Source organism: Hippocampus comes, unplaced genomic scaffold (assembly GCF_001891065.2).
Source record: "Hippocampus comes isolate QL1 unplaced genomic scaffold, H_comes_QL1_v1.1 scaffold45, whole genome shotgun sequence".
In the NCBI taxonomy this organism is placed as follows: domain Eukaryota; kingdom Metazoa; phylum Chordata; class Actinopteri; order Syngnathiformes; family Syngnathidae; genus Hippocampus; species Hippocampus comes.
In genome coordinates this window covers 3667318-3690009 of record NW_017805783.1, presented here as the reverse complement: position 1 = coordinate 3690009, position 22692 = coordinate 3667318, and the positions used below count along the sequence as shown (strand labels likewise).

Here is a 22692-nt window from a genome sequence, read left to right as displayed (position 1 = left end):
TATTGGTGCTCACCAGGAATGCATAGGCAAAATTGCACAAATTTTCACTTGAAAGAATAGTGGCGATCTTGGGATTTTTTTCTGTTCAATTTTCAAACTGTGTAAATTTAATACACTTCATCTTCAGCATGTTTAGTGCCACTTTTGTAAGTAACCACGCCCCCGTCCAGGCCACGCCCCTTCCGCTTTTTTCATCACTCGCCATTGCCATGTATGACACCAACACCGTGAAAACTGTCGGTAAAATAAAATACATTCGGCAATTTACAATACAGAAACAATATACGAGGCTAGTACAGAAATGTTGGCTAATGCTAACCTCATTGCCGCCTGCCACTTCGGAGGTCTTGGGCAACAAAAATACACTTTAGGAATCTACATGACAAAATATATCGATTACTATCAAGTCTTAAATTTACTTACATTTACACAGCCAAATAAATCACAAATTACCTTCAACAACGAGCCAACAGTCCTTATAGCTGCTGCTCTTCTGATGTCTTACGTTTGAGTGTCTGTCTGTGTCTGGGCAAAAACCACCTTACCTCCTCGCAAGTCTTGCGATAGTAGTGATAACGTCAAATGACGAAACTTAATTTATGCACAAAATAGATATCTCACAACGTGAATAATAATGTACATAAAACAAACACAAAATGTCCTCTTTGCCTTGAGGTTGAAACAAAATATTGTTCACTTCCAACAAACTATTCTGATGACACTTACACACATACTTCACCTAACAGAAGTAATATCTCTTTCCGACGCCATTTGCAGTTTTCCTTCCAAATGACTCTTGTTGCACGTGTGTGAGTTTTTGTTTTTGTTGTCTTCTCAGAGGACTGGACCTAGTCAACATCCACCTGTTTCACGATGCCTCCAACCTCATTGCCTGCAACGCCAGTCCTTCTATTTACTCTGCCAATCGCAAAAATGCACTCAGACATGTCATCAACAGGTTTGAGTTGCCGCTCCATCATAACACATTTCTGACTAACAGCCAACAGTGCATACTTCCTGGTCAAGTTTAATTAAGAGGATTATCACATAAAACAGTCCTTCATCTAAACTTGGACAAGTGACGCTTAGGTATTTTTGCTTTGAACGTAAGTGCCAATGTTTAATTTATGTACCAACAGTGTATATTCTTTGTCCTCTATCCTCACACTCATGAAAGTTCAAAGTTTTGTGTAACTTTTGTGAGATATTTGCATCTACAAGCCTATGTTTTTTTTTCCAGGATATCAGACAACTGCCACACGCCGATGCCTTTCTTCCTGTTTGGAGATTTTAATTTCCGTTTAGACACTCAGAGTCTAGTCCAGGTATGCTCCCAACGATGCTGCTGTCTTTGTATCTCTCTATTGCCATCGCTATTTGGCCAACACCTTTGTGTTTGCATATGAGCAGCATCTGTCTACCTCAGCTGAAGTCCAGACCGTAAAAAAGGACAGCAGTAATGAAGTGGAGAAAATCATCTGTGAGGAGAAAACTGATCGCCAGGTGGTTAAAAAGCCTTCCCTGACAATTCTTTTCGCCATATAGCTCATGCTGTTTTCTCATTGGCAGGTACTTCTGCTGATTGAGGACAAGCTCTTTGCCTACCTGTATCAGGCGGTGTTCAGAGAAAACAACGGCAAAGCGGTGAGCTCATCACCCAGACTTATGTGTTGCTCCTTAGATCTGTCACAGGCCGGCTCAAAGCCTGTGGCAAAAGTTAAGGGGACACAGACAATAACAGAGGCCAATTTTTGTAAATAGTAATACTAAGTAACTGTGTGTGTATGAATAATTGCTTTATAGATTGCATTTAGCACATTTAATAAATCACCGTTGAAGAACGTCAGTGCATGTGGCCCTCGGAAGAAAAAGTTTGGATGTTTATTGACAAACCTCTCTTCGTTGCAGCTGCTAAAATATGACAAAGAAGTCGCAGCCTTCCACGACGTTGTTCGAGAAGAGGAAATCCAATTTCCACCCAGGTGAGATTTGTATTTTACTGCAAGTGTCTTACCTCTCTAGTTGTTTGAACAGACGCAAGTGTTTGATGCTGCTGTCTATCTCTCATTCTCCCAGTTACCCCTACAGTGAAGAGTACACTAAACCAACCCAGTACATGAACACTCGCTGTCCTGCATGGTGTGATCGGATTCTGATGTCACACACTGCTCAACAATTTATCCACAGTGTAAGTCACCACCTGCTGCTTCATATGGATTTAGGTTTATTTTTTTTTGTTTGTTTTTTTAGAATTAGTTTTAGTTTTTTTAAATATGGCATATTTGTTCAGTGCAAGATATTTAAAAAAAAAAGGTAATGTATTATATAATTCATGAAAGTGACCTACAAAATCAAAAAAACAACCGCTCAACCTTCCTTCTTCTGTAATGTCGTACAAAAATAAGACAGCCCACTAAAGTGAGTTTTATTCCACTTGTCAATGCAGATGATTATTTTTCAACTAAAACAAACAATAACCTGGACTACATTAAGCAGTCAACTGAAGCTCAGTTTACCCCTGGTTTGAAGTACCCAGTGGCAGTATTAATGACGCTTACCTTCTCTTCCCAGGGCACCGATGGCGAGAGGAGTGTTATTTATGACACAGTGGGCCCTAATGTTTGTATGGGCGATCATAAGGTAACAGTTGATTGAAACACGGATTCTGTAGCCACCAACCAGGCAGGCATTTGGATGCGATAACGTGTCATTGTGTCTCTTCAACAGCCTGTTTTCTTATTCTTCGCACTGAAGACAAACGAGCATTGACTTGGGGATCTTCTCAGTGGTAAATCAGTGAGTGTGTGTCCATATTGTCGTGGTTGTGGCATGTGTAGAGGACGGGGAGGGGAGTGCTCTGCGTAAGAGTAGCAATCTTGTTGGGAATCCCCAGAGAGGCATTAGCTAGACGGAGCCCAAAGTGTTGCCGTATGAACTAAGATGAAGTACCAGCGGGACAGCAGCTCTCCTTTGTGTCCATGTGCCATCAGCACCTTTCACTGATGTCTTTTACATCCTCTCCGCTGTCAATCTGGATCCACAGCACCCGAGTGCGCTGCTAGGTCGGACCACATTTCCCTCTGGATGGCCAACTCGGGAGAAATACATTGCAGCCGACAGAATATTGGCATTTTTATTTCCCCGATTTTGTTTTGTTTTGTTTACATTAACCCTATTAAGGACAAAACGCTATTTGAAATTTATGTTTGGTTGGTCAGGACAAACCAGGACAAGTGCTTGAATATGCGGCTTCATAAAACGATTTGAGTCCTTTTAGAAAGTCAAGTAAAGCAGAGTACGTACCTTACAGTTCGGTCTGCTGAGCACACTGGCTTATAAATCACACACATCAAGATTGCAATATGAGAAGATAGATAAACAAAGACATGGTTGGGAATCACTGCTAACTACAACTGAAATGTGAGGAGTTGGTAACAAGCTCTCCATCCATCCATCCATCCATTTTCTCATCCGCTTATCCTCACGAGGGTCGCGGTCGTACTGGAGCCTATCCCAGCTGTCATCAGGGTACATCCACCCTGAACTGGTTGTCAGTCAATCGCAGAGCACACTTAGACAAACAACCATTCACGCTCACACTCACACCTCAGGACAATTTAGAGTGTTTCATTAGTCTGCCATGTATGCTTTTGGAATGTGGGAGGAAGGTAAAAAGCTCTCATAACATAAATTAAAATTAGTTTGCTGTCTGCTGCCAGGTCAGAATTGCAAATGAGAGAATCTGTTCTCAATTGACTTGCCTGCACATATAAAGGTATAAACCGCGCCTTTTTGTGCGTCCCCCCCCCCCCCCCCCCATGAGCTCATTTCTCCCTCTCACATGCCAGTAGAGGTATTACAACACAAAGTGAAAAATAAGAACACCCCCATTCTGTGTTCATTTCCATTATTTTAGTGTAACTTCTCATGGACAATCTTTTTTTTTCTGTGTGTGGTTGTCTCTATAAAGGTGCAACAACATTCTCGGAAAATTGAAAGAATGAAAGAACTTGACTCAAGCTCAAGTGAATGCTTGTCGATCCTGATCTTTCAAGTTCGAGACCTTCACATAACTTTTAAAAAATTTTTTTTGCATAAGTGGTTATCAACAGACTCTTGGACTTCATCACTGAATCTGTCAACATATATTCTTATTCAGTCAGACAACTTTGTTACCGTGTGTTCAGAACCGTAGAAGGTTTAAGTTTTAACGTGATTTGGTTTCAACTGTAATTGTGCATTTGTTTTGCATTTTTATACTTTTAGCTATTTACTGATGTGTTGTTTTTATTCTCTTTTCATTTCACAAAAATAATTTCAGACAGCTGTGATATGTACTGTATGTTTTTTTTTGGGAGGGGCAGAGTTGGATAACGGAGGGAGACACTATGTATAAATCACTGAAAGGCATGCAGCACTGGTTATTTGTCAAAATTTGCAGTTTCAAGTTTGAAAAATGCTTCCAGGTGCTCAAAATTGTCAAACAGGTGTTAAAACATGGAACTGCGTTTTCCTTTCATTTCTTCCTCTGCCATTGCAAAACTATTGCATTTGCTCGAACGTAAGTACAGGGGTCTTCAATCCCGTTCCTGGAGGTCCGCTGTCCTGCCTGTTTTCCATCTTTCCCTGCTGCAACACACCTGGTTCAAATGATCAGATAATCAGCAGATGCTGGAGAATGATCCTGCGCATTTGAATCAAGTATGTTGCAGAAGGGAGAGGTTGGAAACAGGCAGGACGGCGGCCCTCATGGAACAAGAAGACCCTAGACACAACAGGACATCTTTGAATATGATCAAGAAAAACACTCATGGTAACTACATATTAATGTATATGTGTGAATTTGTTTTTATCCATCTGAAAATGGGTCCTAAAATGACATGAAGTGATGGCATTTCAGTATGAGGATGGGGAACGGTGGTGGTGTTGGCAATGAACCCTGCACACTAAGTGCTTTATTATCTACAACACTGAGCAAATTGTTCTCGTTAATTCATCCTTTTAAGCTGTCCTTCCAAAATGTTTCATGTTGTCTGTGCTCAGAGTCGACATAGCCGTATCCCAAGTAAGGGACTGCATCTTGCAAAGAAGCAACCTTAAGAAGTTAACCACTGTTCCTATTAAAATGTCAACGTTATTATTCGGAGGTTCCACTGTACTTTTATGAAAAAATGAAGTGCGCTCCGTAACACCCTTTTGAAACTAGTTTTCAGGGTTGAGCAAGGGGAGCACAATGAAAGGTTAACCACAAGTAGTGTAGCTCAAGTAGTAGAAGGATGCAGCCTCTGAATGGGGACACAGCTCCAGTCAGTTGTTGTTCCTTGTTTTTTTGCCAAATACATCCTGAGCTGCACCTCACTTGGATGTTCCACATGGCTTCACAAAAATTTCACTCACGTCATACCGTCGTCATACATTGCTCAATATATCATGTATAATGCAAATGAAGGCCATTGCTGTAATATATATTCACACACGAGATATTAAAAAAAAAAAAAGCTTGAGGGTTCTGCGCAGTATTCTTGCTGATCCCAGCACTGCGCTTTTCCGGACTGAGATAAGCCCTTGGTATTTCTCGAGTTTCTCATTTTCCTTCTTTCTGATGTTTCCATCACTTGGGACCGCTACATCCACTACAACGGCTTTCCTCTGCCCTTTATCTGTGATCACGATATCTGGTTGGTTCGCCATTACCATCTTGTCAGTCTGGATCTGGAAGTCCCACAGGATCTTCGCTCTGTCATTCTCCACCACCTTCGGAGGTGTTTCCCATTTTGACCTTGGGGTTTCCAGTCCATACTCCGCACAGATGTTTCGGTAGACTATGCCAGCCACCTGGTTATGGCGTTCCATGTAGGCTTTTTATATATATATATATGTATATGTGTATATATATATATGTGTATGTGTATGTGTGTGTGTGTGTGTGTGTGCTCATGAGACTGAAGGCTTGCCATGATGGGTACAATTAAAAGGCAGCTGGAATGAAACTTTGTAATACTTTGGGTTGGCACGAAAGTATGCAGTGGATTAAGGGCCATATTTCCCAACCTTTATTGAGCCAAGGCACGTCTTTCACTTGACGAGTATACAAGTAGCTTCTGTCATATCGTGAAAGAGCATTTGATTATTCTGCTTGTATACATGCTGGGTGTAGATAAATTAACCAAAAATAATGTTTAAAAAAAAGTTTTGGATTTTTTTTTTTTTTTTTTTGTCAAAATAATCGGCATTGGACAATTTCCCGTGGCACATTTGATGATATCATGGCAGACACGTTGGGAATCCCAGGACTTTTACGTGAAATCAAATGCACAATATTTCAAACACAATAATCGAAATGGGCTGTTGTCAATACTTTGACTCATATATAGAATCCTCTCTTTGCTCCTCTTGTCTTTTTCCATCGTAATAGAAATCACTGTATAATGTTAATGGGCATCCATTCAGTTAGCCTGTCAGTAGCTTTAATATTACATTATGCACAAGACACAACGGCTAGCTTTCCCATTCTAATTGAGAGGACAGCGGTGCGGTCTCTGACAAGTTGAAACATTTCCTAGCTAGAAAAAAAAAAGTCAGCTAAGGCATACCTAACGACATTAGCAGTGAGCCACTCATAACTGCAGCACAAACCAGGAAGTGTATTGAGTTGGGACTGAGTGGTAGAAGTTAAGAAATGTCCCCTATATCCTGGTTTAACACAGGTAATTACAACACGACTCCATAGCAGTGGAAAGAAGAAGATGCCTTCTAATAAGGAGGGAGCTCAACCTGCGAGTTCACTGTGGTGGGCGATACTTTTATGTTAGATGTCATCATCTTGATATCATAATTATGAGGATGTGTGCGTTTGTGTTGAAGCTACCACTAACTGAATGTGTTGCCCTAAGCTTATTTTGTTGATTAAACCTCCCAACTTGACTCACGCTAACCTACACAGAGTCCTGTGGATAGTCTTTAAAAAAATGTTGTGAGGCCCTTAGGCAAAGTGAACAAGTGGTTAGCTGCTAACAACCGCGAGGCAGACGTGCTAACCGTTAGCACGTCTGCCTCGCAGTTCTGAGCTTTTGCAATTGAATCATGGCTGCTCTCGCTCCTCAACGCCCCCGCATTCCAAAGATATTCATATTAAACAATTATCAAAGACAAATATATCAATGTTTTATTGGTCTGGAATTACTAAATACGGTACTTTAACATGATGGTACCTGAATTACATTCGTAATTACAATGTTTAACAGGCAAATAACAATCAGAATAATTTTTTTGGGTAACCCTCTCCAACTCACTGTCTACATTCTGACAATAATGAACCACTCGCAAGTCTAAAGTAAACCTAACCACCTCCTGAAAATGCTCCATCCCAGCGCAAAAAGCACAAAAAAACCTTCAACACTCAAATCATTCATAGGACAATTTATTAAGTTGATGTGGATTTACAATAAACCTGCCCATAAAGTTTATTTATGGGATTTAAAATGTATGTTCTCCAGAATTTTCTCCTCCATACAGCATTGTGAGCTATGTGGAATCACTGAGGCGATTTGGTCAATGAGCTGGTGAGCTTGTATTGATTTCTTGAAATTCGACCTGAGCAACAGCAAGCTCGCTTTATTTTAACTATCACCTGCCAGGACAACACGATTTGTGTTTAGTCATTAAAAAAAGTCTGACAAATGACACCATTTTTACCCACGATACACTCATTCAAAAGTATGGCAAAACTTTTAGCCACCCATCCATTTTTGAAAATACTTGTCCTCATTAGGGTTGTAAAGGAGCTGGAGCCTATTCCAGCTGACTTTGAGTAAGACACTTTGACATTCATGGCTACGGACAATTTATAGTTTTCGATGCATGTTTTCGGAACGTGGAGAGGAAGCCAGGTCGCACACAGAAAAACCACACGAGCATGAGAAGGGATCAGGAGGGCCTGTGTCAAAATCTGAATGCAGAACCTCTCAACTTTGTGGCAAAATTGCTCACCAATACAGCACCGTGCTGCCCAGTTGTGTTTTGATCCACCTGAAGTATTAAAAAAAAAAAATTACATTAGGTATTTCTCGTTCTGTCATTTTTATTTACAAATATCAGCCTTTTTTACATATATATGGTCAACATCACCCAAAACATTTGGTACAACTGCAAAACAATATTTCTATCATAAGGCTGCCTTTTCAAATATAACAGTGCTTACTTTCCGTCCAAAGGTATTAATCACATCAATATTATTGCGATTGTACTACTGCGTCATACTGAAAGGTTTTACTCCTAACTCAGAGGTTAAAACCTCTAAGCATGACGCAGTGCAGTTCTAACGCATACCCACTTGAAGCTACAAGCACATTAATACAATGCGTATCTCAGAAACTTGTGGCATGAGAGATTGTTGCAAAGGCAGAATTTCATTAGTCGTGGCTCTTGTTACATCCTCCCTAACCATTTTGAAAAACAACCATAATACATTGGAAGGTTGGTTTCTTGAGATATGTTTCTCAATGCCACATGTATCCTGTTCTGCTGTCATCGAGCAAATGCAGCAGAAAGCATTTTTTGTTGCTGTTGTTAATACCCAGTATACATCTTCTTGCATTGTTTTGGGGCATGGGTGTCTTCAGAGGAACTCCTCTGCACATGCTTGTATTCACTTTGTGTACAAATAATTGCTTTGCATGTCGTGTCGTGTCCGTGATGTGCAAAGCTTGCTAGACGCTATTCAGTTATTATGGCCCAGGAAATTAATTTGTCGATGGGGTGGAGGTGTTGGGATGGAAACTTTTCAAGTTTGAGGACGCCTCTATCAAAAGCAGATCCATCTCCCTTCTACATGACAAACTGACAATAGTTTTGCCGGCGGACTGTCATTGAAATTTTACGTCGACCGGTGGACGCCCGGGCCACCGACCCATGAAGCCATCCCTGCCCCGTTCCCCTCCTCGATGCATGCTCCATGCACACGTGTATGTATACGAGTATGCATCATACGTGGTGTGGCCCAAGACGCAGGACCGAGAAAGCTCTGCGATGCTTGCGCAGCAGCAAGCGGATCTTGTCATCATCAGAGTCCGGATCCAGGGGCTTGTTGTACTCCTCGTCCTCCACCTCATTGTCCGAGGTCTCGCCGGCCTGCCCCGCGTGGGCCTGCGTGGAGCTTGGCTCTGACGCGCTCTTCTTCCTCCACTTGGTGCGGCGGTTTTGGAACCAAACCTCCAGAGAAAAGGGCCCGCATAAGTTGGAACAGTTTTGTCATCGGTGTCATACTTTGTCGATCATGGCCCATATTTACGCACTTGCAAAACCACACCCAGCACAGCCCGTCTAGTTTATTTGAGTGTTTACTGAAATCACTCATTTGAATAAACGTTTACAAATCGAAATCAAATGAATCAGCATCAGATAAAAAGTTCACCTTGACTTGAGATTCAGTCATGCCGAGAGAATAAGCCAGTCTGGCCCGCTCCGGCCCGGCCAAATACTTGGTCTGCTCAAAGGTCTTCTCCAGAGCAAAGATCTGATGCCCACTGAAGGTCGGCCTGGTGTGCTTCTTCCGACCCGACATTTCCCCCAGGGGACCACCTGAAAACACCCAAAACTCGACCGATCACCATTCATGTTCCCGCCATACAAAGGAAAAAGACAAGCGTTTCATTTAATTCAAATCACCAGTGAGTGAGTTGAAGGCAAATTATATTACCCCCGCCAAAAAAAAAAACAAAAACCTAAACATAAAAATCAACATCTGCTTTACTTCAGTAAGATTGTCCCACATTTACTTAGCGCATCTCCATATACTGCACTGCTAATAATAGCTCTGGGCAACCAATATTTTCATATTTTTAAATCAGAGATGCAATTGAACTTTTTTTTTTTTTTTTTTTGGTGCAGATTCCGAAACTGCCGGCAATTTTTTTTTCTCTAACACAACAGGAATCTGTTGTGTTAGAGAAAAAAAAAACTGACCTGTGAACACAGGTCAGTGTGACCTGCTCTGATGTTTCATCATCAAAAAATATCACATTATGCAAAGATTTAATATTAACAGCAAAAATAAAAAAAACAAAGCAAGTAGACGAAGTTTAATTCTTTTTTTCTTCCCTCAATTTTCGAAATGGGTCAATTTGATTCACAACATAACAGGAGGGATAATAATAATAATAATGTGTAATATATTTATGAATTAAAGTGTTAGGTTCTGCAACGGGTGGATTTTTTTTCTGATAGCTATGAATTACAACACATGGTAAACTCTGTATTGCGCAAGCTTTTCTAGGTCAAACAAAAAAATGTGAAACTATCTACAAAATCTTACGTGCTCGAAAAAAAAATACTTTTGAAATCAGCATCTAAAATGCATTTAAGGACACATATAGCCATCTCTGATTAAAATTTGCTGTTGACAAATGTAGTTATTTTTGTAAATTTTTTTCTTTGACCTATTTCGGATCCCAGGTCAGCTCGAGCCGTGCTTTGGTGCAAAACAGTCAAGCTGTTTGCCAGTCAATCACAAGTCACACTTATGGAGTCTTCACTGAATAGAAATCAAGACTTTGGAATACTTTTTGATCGATGATATGATTTGTGACAAAAAACAAATGTTGATCAAAATGAATAATTTTTTAAACGTTTCTTACAATATTGTAATAGTTATGAGAGGCACAAAGTAAAAACAAAAATCTAATCAAGATTACATATCTGCATCAAGTTGGCATATGCTTGTTCTTTGTCAGCTAATATATTTCTTTTGACCAGGCACTTTTTGTCTAAAAGCATTTGACATGCTTCAAGCATTTTTTTAAATTTAAAATCTTACTAAGGTGTAACAACTTCAGACTTTATGACTGATACTGAATAAATGTAGCACAGAATATGAAGTCTATGAATCTAGAACATCTATAACCACACTACCTAAGACATTGTTAATTTTTGAGGGGGTCAAATTTTCCTTGCTATTCACAAATCATTTTGCCGAAACTAAATAATGTAAACCATTTCATGACTTTTTGTTTTTGCAGTGTGCTCCTGAATGTGGCATATGGACTCACTGTTGGCACACTCCTGCTTGTCTCCTCTCCAGTCGCAGCCGCTCTCGGCCCAGCAGCTCAAGCCGCGACCCTTCATGGGATACTCGGCGCCGGTCTTGGCCAAACCGTTCAAGGTCGAGCTGTAGTCTCGGCCGTAATACATGGACGTGCTGGAGACGGGTGGGCCGAAACCCCCCACGGTGGAGTAGCCGGAGAGTAGGCTGTTGGTGGTGCCCACAGAGCCCACCCCCACCATGGAGCGGCTCAGAATGTCACTGATGCCATGAGGGGTCCCCGGTGGCAACTGGCTGCTGAGGCCCGTGTTGAGCTTGTAGAAAGAATTTGGTACTGAGTACTGACAGACTGGCGCCTTGATCTCGCCGGTAAACTGGTTGAGGCTGTTGTTGAACAGGAAAGAACTTTGGATGTTTGGATCCATGGGATGGCTTGGTCTCAGTTAACTCTGGTAAGATCCGGTCAGGACCTCCTTGACGACCTACTGCACAAACAGGCAAGCTTTGGTGTAATGCTCTCCTGTGAGGTCCAAATGCCGACTGATGAGATCAACGGTTGGCCCTCACCTCTCGGAAACCATAGTGAGTCAGACCGTAGGTCCACGCGCGATGAGATGCTGCCTCAAACTGATGCAGCTCCCCTCACATACTATCATAAGCCGCATCTGGACAAGCACATTGATACCGACAGACCACATTCTGACGCGGCGTGGGATTGGTCATCGCCATTGGTTGGTTGGCGAGAGGAGGGCCTTCTAATTGGACGGCTGTAGATTAATGACATTTTGAACAGGTGGAGTGGGATCAAGTAGATTTTTCTTGATGTCCTGACGTGCTTGACTAAGGGTGACGCCGGGTTTGGAGAGGTTGTAGGGGAACATTTGAGCCTTGTTTTGCCTCACGGGAAATGTGTTTTACATCGGGCTGTTTTTGGATGACTTTAACGTGCACTGCTCTGCAGAATAAACACAAAGTCCAGAATATCCTTCTATACCGTTACACTCTTGTCCAGTCCATCTTGATGGAGGTAAGCTATTATACATTTGTTGTTGCTCTAGTCTGTTTCAAATGTTCAAATGGTCGAACAAGTGAGACAAACCGACAACTTATGTGAAATGTATTTTTTGCAGCAGTATTTTAGATAATGGGGGTTCACAGAGGTGCTGTGGGAGAGCTGTCTAGCTTGCCTGGCTAGACTCAATGATATTTGGAAAACAATACATTGTAACATCTTCCAAGATGTTTTACAGGAAACTCAACGTTTATTCGCAACAAAGCACAGGCACTGGATGGCATAGTGGCACGATGAAACAGCGATCTCTCTCTCTCTCTCTCTCTCTCTCTCTCTCTCTCTCTCTCTCTCTCTCTCTCTCTCTCTCTCGAAGTGTTTCGCCTTCAATAATTCGTAAACAGACCTACTCGCAGAACATGACGTCTGTTACAATTCCTCCACTCCACAGCTACACATATCAATCAAACACCCATAACCCAGTTCCTTCAATAAACTGTAAAGTGTAAAATGATCATTGATCACAAGCCAATCGGCAGCTAGCGAAAGACTAATGAAATTAACTTATGTTACGGGACTGAACTGAGATCTTGTGAATCTCTATTCAACCAACAATGTTTTTGTGATTTTTTTTTTTTTAAGGATTTTTTTGCTTGACGTCCAAATTGTAGGACCATTGCACTGCATCATTTGGACTTCCATTGAAACTGCATGTTTCACATACAGGTATACAGTACTGTCCTGTATTACATGCGTGCGTGCATGCACACCATCACGCAATGCATGATGGTGCCGTACTGAAGTAGACTCTCAAAACGCAGACTCGGATAAAATGTACACAGCAAATATTTATTACAGAAAAAAAGTGGCGCGAAGCCGACAAAGTACAAATAAAGCCGCTAGTACTGTACACACAATATAAACGAAAATCGCTTGTCACAAAAGACAAGAAAAACAATTCACGATGAATACGAAATAACTTAGCAAAACCAAAATGACGACAACTAGAAAACAGAAAGCAAATTAAATAAATAAAATAAAACACGAAGAACAGGAAAAACGGAGCAAGTTCAGGAACGTAGACAATTACACTTAAACAATGGCTTGAGCAAGGCAAATTATTCGACAGGGAGTTGTCGGCAGGAGGGTCGTTCAATCGTGGCTTGATTGCGAGGCATGACTGGTGCGCAGCTGAAGGGAAATGCCCACCGCTCAGCCGGACCTCAAAGCGAAATCAGACCGATCATAACACACAAACGCAGTCAAAGTGTACTTTGAGGTTTCATTCGTTGGGGCCACTAAGAAAAAAAAGTAAATCATTTACAAGGTATATCCAGAAAATGGGTGGCAGCTGACAAACAGCTCATGCTACAATTTCTCTTTCCTATCTTCTGTCATAACTGTTCTCACTTGATGCTGCACATTGTCAGCTGTAAAGTAACAAATAAAAGACATCACACAAGCAAGCGTTCAAATGCTTTCCTTGAAAAGCAAAGCCTCGACTATGTACCCCTGTCCTTGAGCAAGGCACATCCTTTCCCCTCTAAGAGTTATGGTATAATATTGGTATATGGTATATATTATTCCTATCCTGCCAGAAAATATTAAAGTGAATGGAAACATAAAAATACAAACAAACAAAAAACGTTATGATCTACCCTGTTGTGCATGTGATATTTAGGATTACAGTAAAAGAAATGCATCTTTTAAAACAACCATTACCCAAATGAAGTGTTCGTTGTATTCAAATGTCAGACAGGAGCACCGAAACGAGAAGAACACAAATGCTGCACAACCCCAAAGGTTTATATGGAATCCAGTTGCATAGATCCAGCCATGGCATCACGAGGTTTATTTGGATAGGAAGGGGAGAGGGCGGGGGGCTTAGCCCCGAGGAGGATGTGAATGAATGCAGTGTGCAAGCACAGCATTTCACAAGAAGCTAGCAAAGACTGATTTGTGTAAAAGTATAAAGTCAGCATTAGAATTGTACACTGCAAATATGCCGGTTTTGTTTCAACTTCTTCAGTGTTAGGTTAACACGGGCAAATCGTTATGCATCCACACTACTCTGTGTTAGAATAACATTTATGTTATGTTCAACTTCCAATAGTGTGCTACACAACAAATTGCAGAGATACAGTACTTGAGTCAGACTCGAGTTGCTATTTTCAGGACTTGAACCTCCTTGCCAAAAACTTTGGAATGACTTGATTTGGGACTTGAGATTGTTCGAACCGTTTGTTTCCACTATGGCATTTCTGTCTACCATAGTCATGCCCCTTGCTCAATTTCAAAACAAAGTTAACCAATGTGAACTTTGAACGTCGCTCTCATGCACCTCAACATAAATGCCAATGACTAAATGCAAAAGAAATGAAGCGGCGTGTTACACAAAGTTGATTGTCGGGAGAAAAAATATGATTTTGGATTCAAAGAGAAAGGGCAGAAAAACTTCTTTTTTTAAAAAAAAAAAATCTTTACATCTACAGTTACTGTTCATCATAAGTTATTGAAAAGAACAGATGTGTTGAAAGCATGAACAAAAATATTTGGTTTTATTTATTTCAACACTTTTTAAAGTATATGATTTTGTAATATTGAATCAGGATTTTTATATAAATAATATATACATTTGGGATCCTTAAGAGCTTTAGTGTGAATTGAAACATGTATTACTCCAAGAATAAAGGGACATCAAAGTCAGTGATGTTGAATTTTTCACCTACCAAAGGCCGTCATATGTCATATGACATATGCATATTATCTATATGTCATCTTCATTTTTGCACTTTTGGGGAGAAAATATTTTTGTGTTTATCCCTTTTTGAACAAAAAAATAAAAAAAAACAATGATGGTTTATATGGCACAAAGGGCATGAAAACTTTAGATTAATTATTGAAAAGTACTCAGGTGTAGTAAGTATTCCCCAAAAATATTGTTTTAATTTTGCCCACACTTTTATAACACGGACCGTTTTTAGTCCTTATGAGCTTTAGTATGATTTTTTTTTTCCATGTCATTACTCCAAAAATAAAAATGCCTCATAATCAGTAATATTCTGAATAGTTTACCTACCAAAGGCCACAATATAATCATCTCAATAATTCCACTCCTAAAGTTTTTTGTTCGGAAATATGCCAGATTTTGTTTATCAATGCAATGCAAAGCAATGTCAAAATATTCATCTAGAACAAGAGTCGTAGATTTATTGCAATACTTTGTTTGGTCGATGTTTAGAGTATATCAACTTGTGTTTGTTTATTTGCCTTTGTGGTACATTGTATACATTGTATATGTATGGAATAGCGCCATTTTACTGAAACATTTATTTTGTGCATGCAACACTTTGTTTTTTTCTTTTCTACCCCCTAGCCCCAATTTTGCTGCTGTAGACTGAAAATTTCCCCAGTGTGGGACAAATGAAGGTTATCTTATCTTATTTCTTGGGTAGTGGATTGCATTTGTTTTTCCCTTTCATTTGAACATTTTGTTAGTTGACTAGTTTTACCATTGATGGTATTGCTTGTTTTATTTATTTATTTTTTGTTTACCCATACAAGATCTACAAAAAAAAAGAGGTTTCTTCAAAGTATGGTTGTTTCAGCAATACTTGGGTCATAATTTGAAACCAGATCCTACAAGAAACACAAAAGAAGTTTGTTGGAACAAAATTAGTGAGAAAGGGGAATGGGATTCAATAAGAATTTCAGGCATTATTCTTTCTCCTTATTGGATGTGGAACATTTCCTTATGAAGTATGAAATGAAATGAGCTACGTGATTGTTTATCTCTTTGTGTATTATTGTCAAATATTACTTGAAATAACTGCAGACAACAATTGTGCATGATCCTTTGATTTAAAAGGACTCATCCAGTGCTTTGCAGAATCCATCTGTTTCCCCGAAATAGTCAGGTGACTCCAGTTATGTGTTAATCGCAGCGACAGTGAAAGCCTCCAAAAGCTTGTAATTTTCCGACTGCAACAGTTTTCATTCACTGCCTCTTTCCTGTCTAGGATGTCAGCTGCCAGCCAATCAAAATGAAGAGGCGGGCCCCCGCAGCCACGCTTTCAGTTTCGAATCACTTTGCGCCATGTGACAGACCGTAGATGTAAACAGTTTGTGGCCCATGTGTTTTACTCATTTCTCATAATTCACATCCTGAAAGTCCTTTTCTTTGCTGCAATAATGTGCAGCAGAAAAGCTTCAGATATGACCTGGATTCGTTTGCGAAGACAATGTAAATATACACAGTTGTCCACACTGGGATTCTGTGAGTGAACGGTGTGGAAGAAGGTAATTTCCAAAAATTTCCACATCTCGTAGTCCCTCCCCCTCCTGCAGAGTATGTTGGTATCTCAAGTCACATGCACTCGTGTTATAAATGCACTTTGCAAACGTTCACCTTCATCAAAGCAGGTGAGCTGTGCTTGTTCTTCAAACTTCTTCGCCCAGATAACAACTACATGATGGCAAGGAGGACGACTGGTGAGTTTTCAATTTACACTTTGCTGTTTTATATTTACAAAATATATACCTGTATTTATATTTTTGCTCCTTCTGTCCTCCAAAAAAACCACTTAGTATGTATGATACAGTACAGTAGCAATAATTAACATATTTTTAAAGTAATACATTTTTGACAATGTCAGTCAAAAACAAGCATAATATATTCATGTAGTACGAAGCCCCGAATGTGGCATGCAGAAAAACAAGAAATATTTGTAGTGAGACAATGGCAGCAGAAGAGGACCTGCCCTCTTTCCTCAAGACAAGGACTATACCAAATAGTGTCATCAAAGATGAAGATGATTGTTTCTCATGAGGACAAAAGTATCTCGTTAGGATGAGAAACTTTCTAGCCCTAATGAGAAGCATATTTATTTTGTGTCATTTTAGGGTCTCTGTAATGTAGGCAGCTTTTTGTGTTGAACATAATTAGGTGCAGCTAAAGTTGTGACCAGTGAGTAAATCCGTTTCAATTCCAAGCGGTGACTCTCAGTTACAAATAAAAAAATAGCAGAACATTCTTATCATCATGAAGTGCTGCATCTGTAAAATGTCATTTAAAAAATAGGACTTAGATTTAGCCTAACTCTCTTGAAACAAAAGAGAACTTTTTTCACTTTCTTCTTATTGTTGACAAGTACTTTTGATGAAAGTTTTTTGAAGTGAAACCTTTATTGCATCATGCATCTTAGACAATTTTACGTTGCAGATGATAAATCAAGGGATTCGAGAACCTGTGGTTTCCTTTGCCTCGGTCCAATGATGTTCCATCACCGAGCTGTAGGAGACAGGATCCACCTGAGTCACGGGTGTCGGCATGCAAAGAGGGCAAAAGGAACCTTCAGAGATGGCCTGGTGTTCAGCAATCGCCCCGTGAGGGTCAATGAGCGGATTCGGTTGCGGATCGAGAACGTCATTGGCAGATGGCACGGAGCCTTGCGAGTGGGTTTCACCAACGTTAATCCAGATTCCCGTAATCTCCCACTGCCCAAAATGGCCATCCCCGACCTCACTTGCACCCCCGGACACTGGGCTACTGTCTTGGATGAGACGTTCTGCAAGGCAGGAACAGAGCTGGAATTCTGGCGGTCGTCCAAAGGCAACTTGTATGTTTCAAACAACATCCTCGATGAGCACAGGCTACTGCCCAAAGAAATCAACGTCAGAGGACCTCTGTGGGCCATGATTGACCTTTATGGACAGACGTGCTCCATTGTCCTCTTGGGTAGGTGTCATGTTTGCCATATGCCTGAAGGTAGCTCAAGGGTGTCCAAGCTCCTTTCTTTCGAGGGCCGTGCCCAGAAAAGTGGAGACCAAGGGAGTGAGAGATGAGAACAATTTCTTTTTCTCTTCTCCTCCCTTGCATTTTTGGACACCCTTGGTGCAGCTGTTTGAATGAGCCACCTTATTCATGATCACCCCCTCCATTTTGCGACAGGTTCTGTGATACGCGGAGGATTTTTCGACAGGAAGTCATGTAAGATGTCGGTAGTGCCGCGCTCACCTGCTTTAGACCCAGGCTCCTTGGCGACTGATGACTCCTCCCGTCTCAACTGGCCGGTGACAACAGGTATAGAAGCCCGTCTTCAAAAAAAAGCAAGTGACATACTTGTTCCACAACTGCTTTCTTTTTATGGTGCTTCCTGTCTCTTGATGACAGATGCAGAAGAACAGATGATCTGTGTGGTGTGCCTGGACAGACAAGCCCAAAATCCTCTGCCTTGTGGCCACTGTTGCTTGTGTTTGAAGTGCTCTTTCAAAATCTTTAAATCTTTTGGTACATGCCCACTGTGCCGGCAGAGCATGGGGACGCCAGTGATAAATTGGGTGGCTGCCCCTTAGAGACAGTCTCTTAAGGCGCCTTCTTGTTCTGTAAATTCTGTGATTTGATGTTGTATTTCTTAAACATGAACAAAATACACTGATTTTGATCAATAATACAACACCTGCAGGGTTATCTGTGTACTATTGTTTTAGTCGCTTGGTTTTGTTTTTGAGTGGAAGGCAGAGCTTTGTTTGCACTGTTAATTCTCAGGCATGCAATGTATGTATGTATTTATGGATGTATGTATATATGTATGTATGTAAATAAATGTACACCTGAAATATAAAATGAAGCTCTTTGTCCGTATATTTCTCTTGGTGAGTTTAACAGCGGTTCCCGCAAGATAACACAGTGGAACCTTCACAGTTGAACACAATCCATTCATGGACACTGTTTGATGTTTGATGTCAAGTTTATTCATATTTCTAAATCATTTTTCCGATTGAAAATAAATGGAATGAAGATGAGCCACAGTTCAAGTGCAGCAATTATGAAACCTTACAAATTATGAAGACTTTAACATTCTTAATGGACATACAATGGAATGGACTCCAGTTACTTGCTATCCTAATGAGGACAAGATCTATTGAAAACGTATAGATCGATCATATAACAGAAATAAGTCAAATCGCCCACTACATATTCTCTTTAATGAGGACGGTTTAAATTTTATCAAAGAGCCCAACAAATGCTAACAATCTGTCACGCTAGTGTAAAAAGAAATTATTGCCTTTATAATGCAAAATGAAATTCGCTGAAAGTCTAATAGGGCCGACTTGGTTGTTTCGCAAGTTTTCCTGGAGGCGGAAGTATGACCTCATGAAATTTTATGTTCTGAAGTGGAATTTTTCGCAACGTATATAACAAACATTCTGATGACTAACCCAAAATGGCGTATCGGGACAATAAACATGGGACGGTACACCAAAACGGGAAACAGGAAATGATGCACAACACTTTGATGATTATTACAAAACTACTGTATTTAGTCATAGATGGAGATTTATAAAGTGTTAGCCTTTGTTTTTGGTTTATATGAGAAAAATGCAAAATTTTAGATAGACATTGAAGCGGCTTAAAACAAAACAGTCCTTGAATATACTGTATATGTTCTATTTTTGATTAGACCTCTCACCCTTTTTTTAATGAATGTTTTTATTTAGCATCGTTTTTTTCTTTTGTAATGTCCAGTTCAGTGCATGTTGTTTGTGTGCTCAGTTTGTTTTTTTAATCTTATGTTTTATGAAAAATACTTTGTTGTATTTTTTTATTAATAAAGAGTAAATACAAATACAGTATACATTATGACGTACAATCACCTTTCTCTTCTTATCTGGAAGGATGAAAGGTTTTATGGCTTTGGGCGACATCTATTGGATTTCAAGTCATACTGCAGTATTAGAAAAACAAACTCCAAGGCGATGCAGTTTCACAGAAAAAGAAGACACGTGAGTCATACTGGAGTCATACTGCAGTATTAGAAAAACAAACTCCAAGGTGGTGCAGTTTCACAGTAAAGAAGACACGTGAGTCATACTGTAGTACAGCTTTTCTCATTTGCTTTGATACATTTCTCAGATCAGAATTGACTTTCTCAAAACTACCTGTTCACTGTCCACATCAATGTGTCACTTGTGCACTTCCCCAAAATAACGTTCTCATTTCTGTGAACACGTTTCAAATGATTTGCTACATTCATGCAAATGATGATGTACACTTTTCTGTTGTTTCCTACATTATCGGTTGGTTATGTCATGTTGATCTATAATGAAGTTAAATTAAATCGTCTCAGACCCCACAATATTTTGGCATCAGTTTATCATATAAGTCTCTACATGGAAAATGGTTGAAGTTTGTCAGATGCCAAGCATGTGTTGATACATTTCCATTAGATTTTATTTTCCCATGCGAATCTTGTGTTTTTCTAATAAAGGGACATGTCTGAAGCATTTGCTCAAACAATGATCAACCTTTTTTTTTTTTTTTTACCATTATTCAGAGCAAGTGAAAATAGTTGTGATGTGGATGGGAATTTTTGTGCCTCAAAAGTCAGGAACGTATGGCGTCAGAAGCCTGCACTGTCATTTCTACAGCATTGCATGTACTCCATGCAAAGAAAAAAAAAGATCTGACAAATAAAAAAAATAGATAAAAACACCCATATTTATAAACACGCTGTTTGTTTTCATTTTACCAGTACACTCTTAAAATCAGCAGACACTCATGCAGTCGGTCACATACTACAGTGATCAATGCAAATGACATTTGCAAAACCTCTGTTTTAGGAAATAGCACTTGCTCGGCTTTCTTGCCAGGCTTTTTTATGTAAGGGATAATTTCGATAACAAAACATACAGATAAATCCACAAAAGTTTTCATGATTACCTTGAGGTCTACAGGGAAAGTAAACCAATCTAGACACTTACCAAGCACTGCACGACATTGATCAATACGGTAGCATATTAATCAACAATGAAAATCTGAAAAAAATAGTACCGGTAGTTTAAAAAAAAAATTACTACTGCTAAATGTAGACAAATAAAAAACAATTACTCCATGAAGTACATACACTTCAAGCAACTCTGAAGAAAAAAAAATAATAAAGCAACAACAATGCTGTAACTTTAATCATTATAGCTCCTACCTGAGGTCTGTGTTGTCGATTAAGAACATGTGTGCATGTGTGCAATGTGGTGGATGTCATTATCCAATTTGTTCATTTGTGTAATCATTGGCAAGCCAAAGACTTTGTAATGGAAAGGAAGTAACCTCACAATCGTTATCTGTGTCTAAGGTGTGAAAATGTGTGTCGAGTTTTCCAAATCGCTGTGAGGAATGTTTTGCACAAGTGTGAAGCTGAGTCTGTGCTAAGTGTTGAGCAACTCTGAGCAGGTGTTATGCTCCTTAGGTATAAATATCTGTTGATTGTGTGAAAACTTTCATTTTAGTGGGGAAATAACTGTAAAAACAAACAAACAAAGAAACAAAAAACCTCATCCATGCACAATGACGCAAAGACTTGTCATTGTGATGGCACTGGCATGTTCAGTGACACAAATATTTACCTTTGAGAAACTTGCATATCGATCTTTCTGTAATTATTTTCATGTTATATTTAATAGAAGCTTTCCCCTGGTCAGTAAACAAACTAAAAAGGATTGTAGAGTTAAAAAAAACATGGTTTAATGGTTTACTGGGAACTTTACTCGGGAGCTTTGGGCAGTTGCACAAATACAGATGAACTTCTTTGATGAGGCGAGCAAAAGAAAGCTGTGAGGCCTTAATGTTTGGCTTGACTGTAAATGCAGTTCTGGAGCACCAAAAGAAAACAGTGACACCTCCCTGAGGCCCTGCAGAACTCGTGTGTGGGCATGCATTGTTTCCATTGAGTGAGGAGTTCAAGAACACACAAAAATGCCGAAATGTTGCAGGTGAGAACACTGTCACATGCTGACATTTGCCAACCGGTTCTTTTAGTAAGAATACCCAACGGCCTTCCGGTTGTGCGAAGCAACACACTACAAATACTTCATTGCTGTATTTAATAAATAAGCATGCCTTCTAAATTTGAGATACCACAAAGAGTGGTCACAACCCTTAATAGAAAACAAAAAAGTACAGTAATAGCCCCTTCATCGCAGGATTTGCGTTCCAGACAGCCACCGCAATAAGTGAAATCAGCGATATGGAAATCCACTTGTGAAATACCCACTAAGGTTGTTTTACAGCATTCATGGCATTAATTATGGCTTGAAACACACTTTAAAACAATACAAACACATTCAAAAACATGCAATATATTGAAAGAGAGCAAAAAGAGCAATGATTAGACAAAATATTGTAATAGTATTGCAGCAGTGTCCCGATCCCCGTGTTTACAGTAAAACTAACAAACGTATCTCACAGTATACAACAAGAATCATGCCCAAAGATGGACATTACAACATTAACTGAGAGCCGTTGCTTTTTTTTTTTAAAATATGTGCGTAGGATGGGGAGGATTGAGGAATTCAATGATCACTTCCTAATCTCGTCAGAAAAAAATGACACGTATGTTGAAATACAGTACAGTATTTTGTATTTCCTCTTGTCAAATTCACACATTACCAAACACAACAGTGTACCGCCGCCTTGTGGCCAAAAATGGAATTAGACCCCAAAACAAAGAAGAAAATGGAGTTATAATAAGACAAACAAAATCTGCAAAATGAATGATTGTTAAAAACACATCAGCGCATCAAAATGACACAAATTTATCGACCAGGGCTCACAAATGAAGAATAGAATGAAGAAAAGAATGAAGACATA

General features: G+C 39.7%; 3 protein-coding genes across 7 annotated transcripts in view; 2 read left to right on the top strand and 1 right to left on the bottom strand.

Annotated features, from left to right (window-relative positions):
* Positions 1-5437, top strand: part of inpp5l (inositol polyphosphate-5-phosphatase L) — an 18119-nt gene extending 12682 nt beyond the window's left edge. For 2 of the 3 annotated variants that reach the window (XM_019885208.1, XM_019885210.1), the window contains exons 8-16: positions 839-958; positions 1241-1325; positions 1411-1503; positions 1570-1644; positions 1909-1982; positions 2077-2188; positions 2572-2640; positions 2728-2796; positions 3971-5437. In XM_019885208.1, the coding sequence (XP_019740767.1) occupies positions 839-958; positions 1241-1325; positions 1411-1503; positions 1570-1644; positions 1909-1982; positions 2077-2188; positions 2572-2640; positions 2728-2769 (670 nt within the window). In that variant the 3' untranslated portion in view covers positions 2770-2796; positions 3971-5437. The remainder of the gene's footprint in view (positions 1-838; positions 959-1240; positions 1326-1410; positions 1504-1569; positions 1645-1908; positions 1983-2076; positions 2189-2571; positions 2641-2727; positions 2797-3970) is intronic. The other variant, XM_019885209.1, reaches the window with a different exon arrangement.
* Positions 5438-8693: 3256 nt separating this feature from the next.
* On the bottom strand, positions 8694-12289 carry nkx6.3 (NK6 homeobox 3). The gene is made up of 3 exons (XM_019885211.1): positions 11046-12289; positions 9413-9579; positions 8694-9210 (listed from the first exon to the last, which is right to left on the bottom strand). Exons 1-3 carry the CDS (start codon positions 11461-11463, stop codon positions 8983-8985), a joined length of 813 nt encoding a protein of 270 aa, XP_019740770.1. The 5' UTR covers positions 11464-12289; the 3' UTR covers positions 8694-8982.
* Positions 12290-16140: 3851 nt separating this feature from the next.
* Positions 16141-18662, top strand: LOC109524939 (E3 ubiquitin-protein ligase NEURL3). 3 transcript variants are annotated; one of them, XM_019885094.1, is made up of 5 exons: positions 16141-16290; positions 16467-16538; positions 17269-17784; positions 17998-18129; positions 18220-18662. In XM_019885094.1, the coding sequence occupies exons 1-5, from the start codon at positions 16239-16241 to the stop codon at positions 18399-18401; spliced, it is 954 nt and encodes a 317-aa protein (XP_019740653.1). In that variant the 5' UTR covers positions 16141-16238; the 3' UTR covers positions 18402-18662. The 3 variants fall into 3 exon arrangements, with proteins under 3 accessions (XP_019740653.1, XP_019740656.1, XP_019740654.1); XM_019885097.1 differs by lacking the exon at positions 16141-16290 and adding an exon at positions 16328-16346 and having other exon boundaries at positions 18220-18661; XM_019885095.1 differs by lacking the exon at positions 16141-16290 and having other exon boundaries at positions 16366-16538; positions 18220-18661.
* Positions 18663-22692: the final 4030 nt, after the last annotated feature.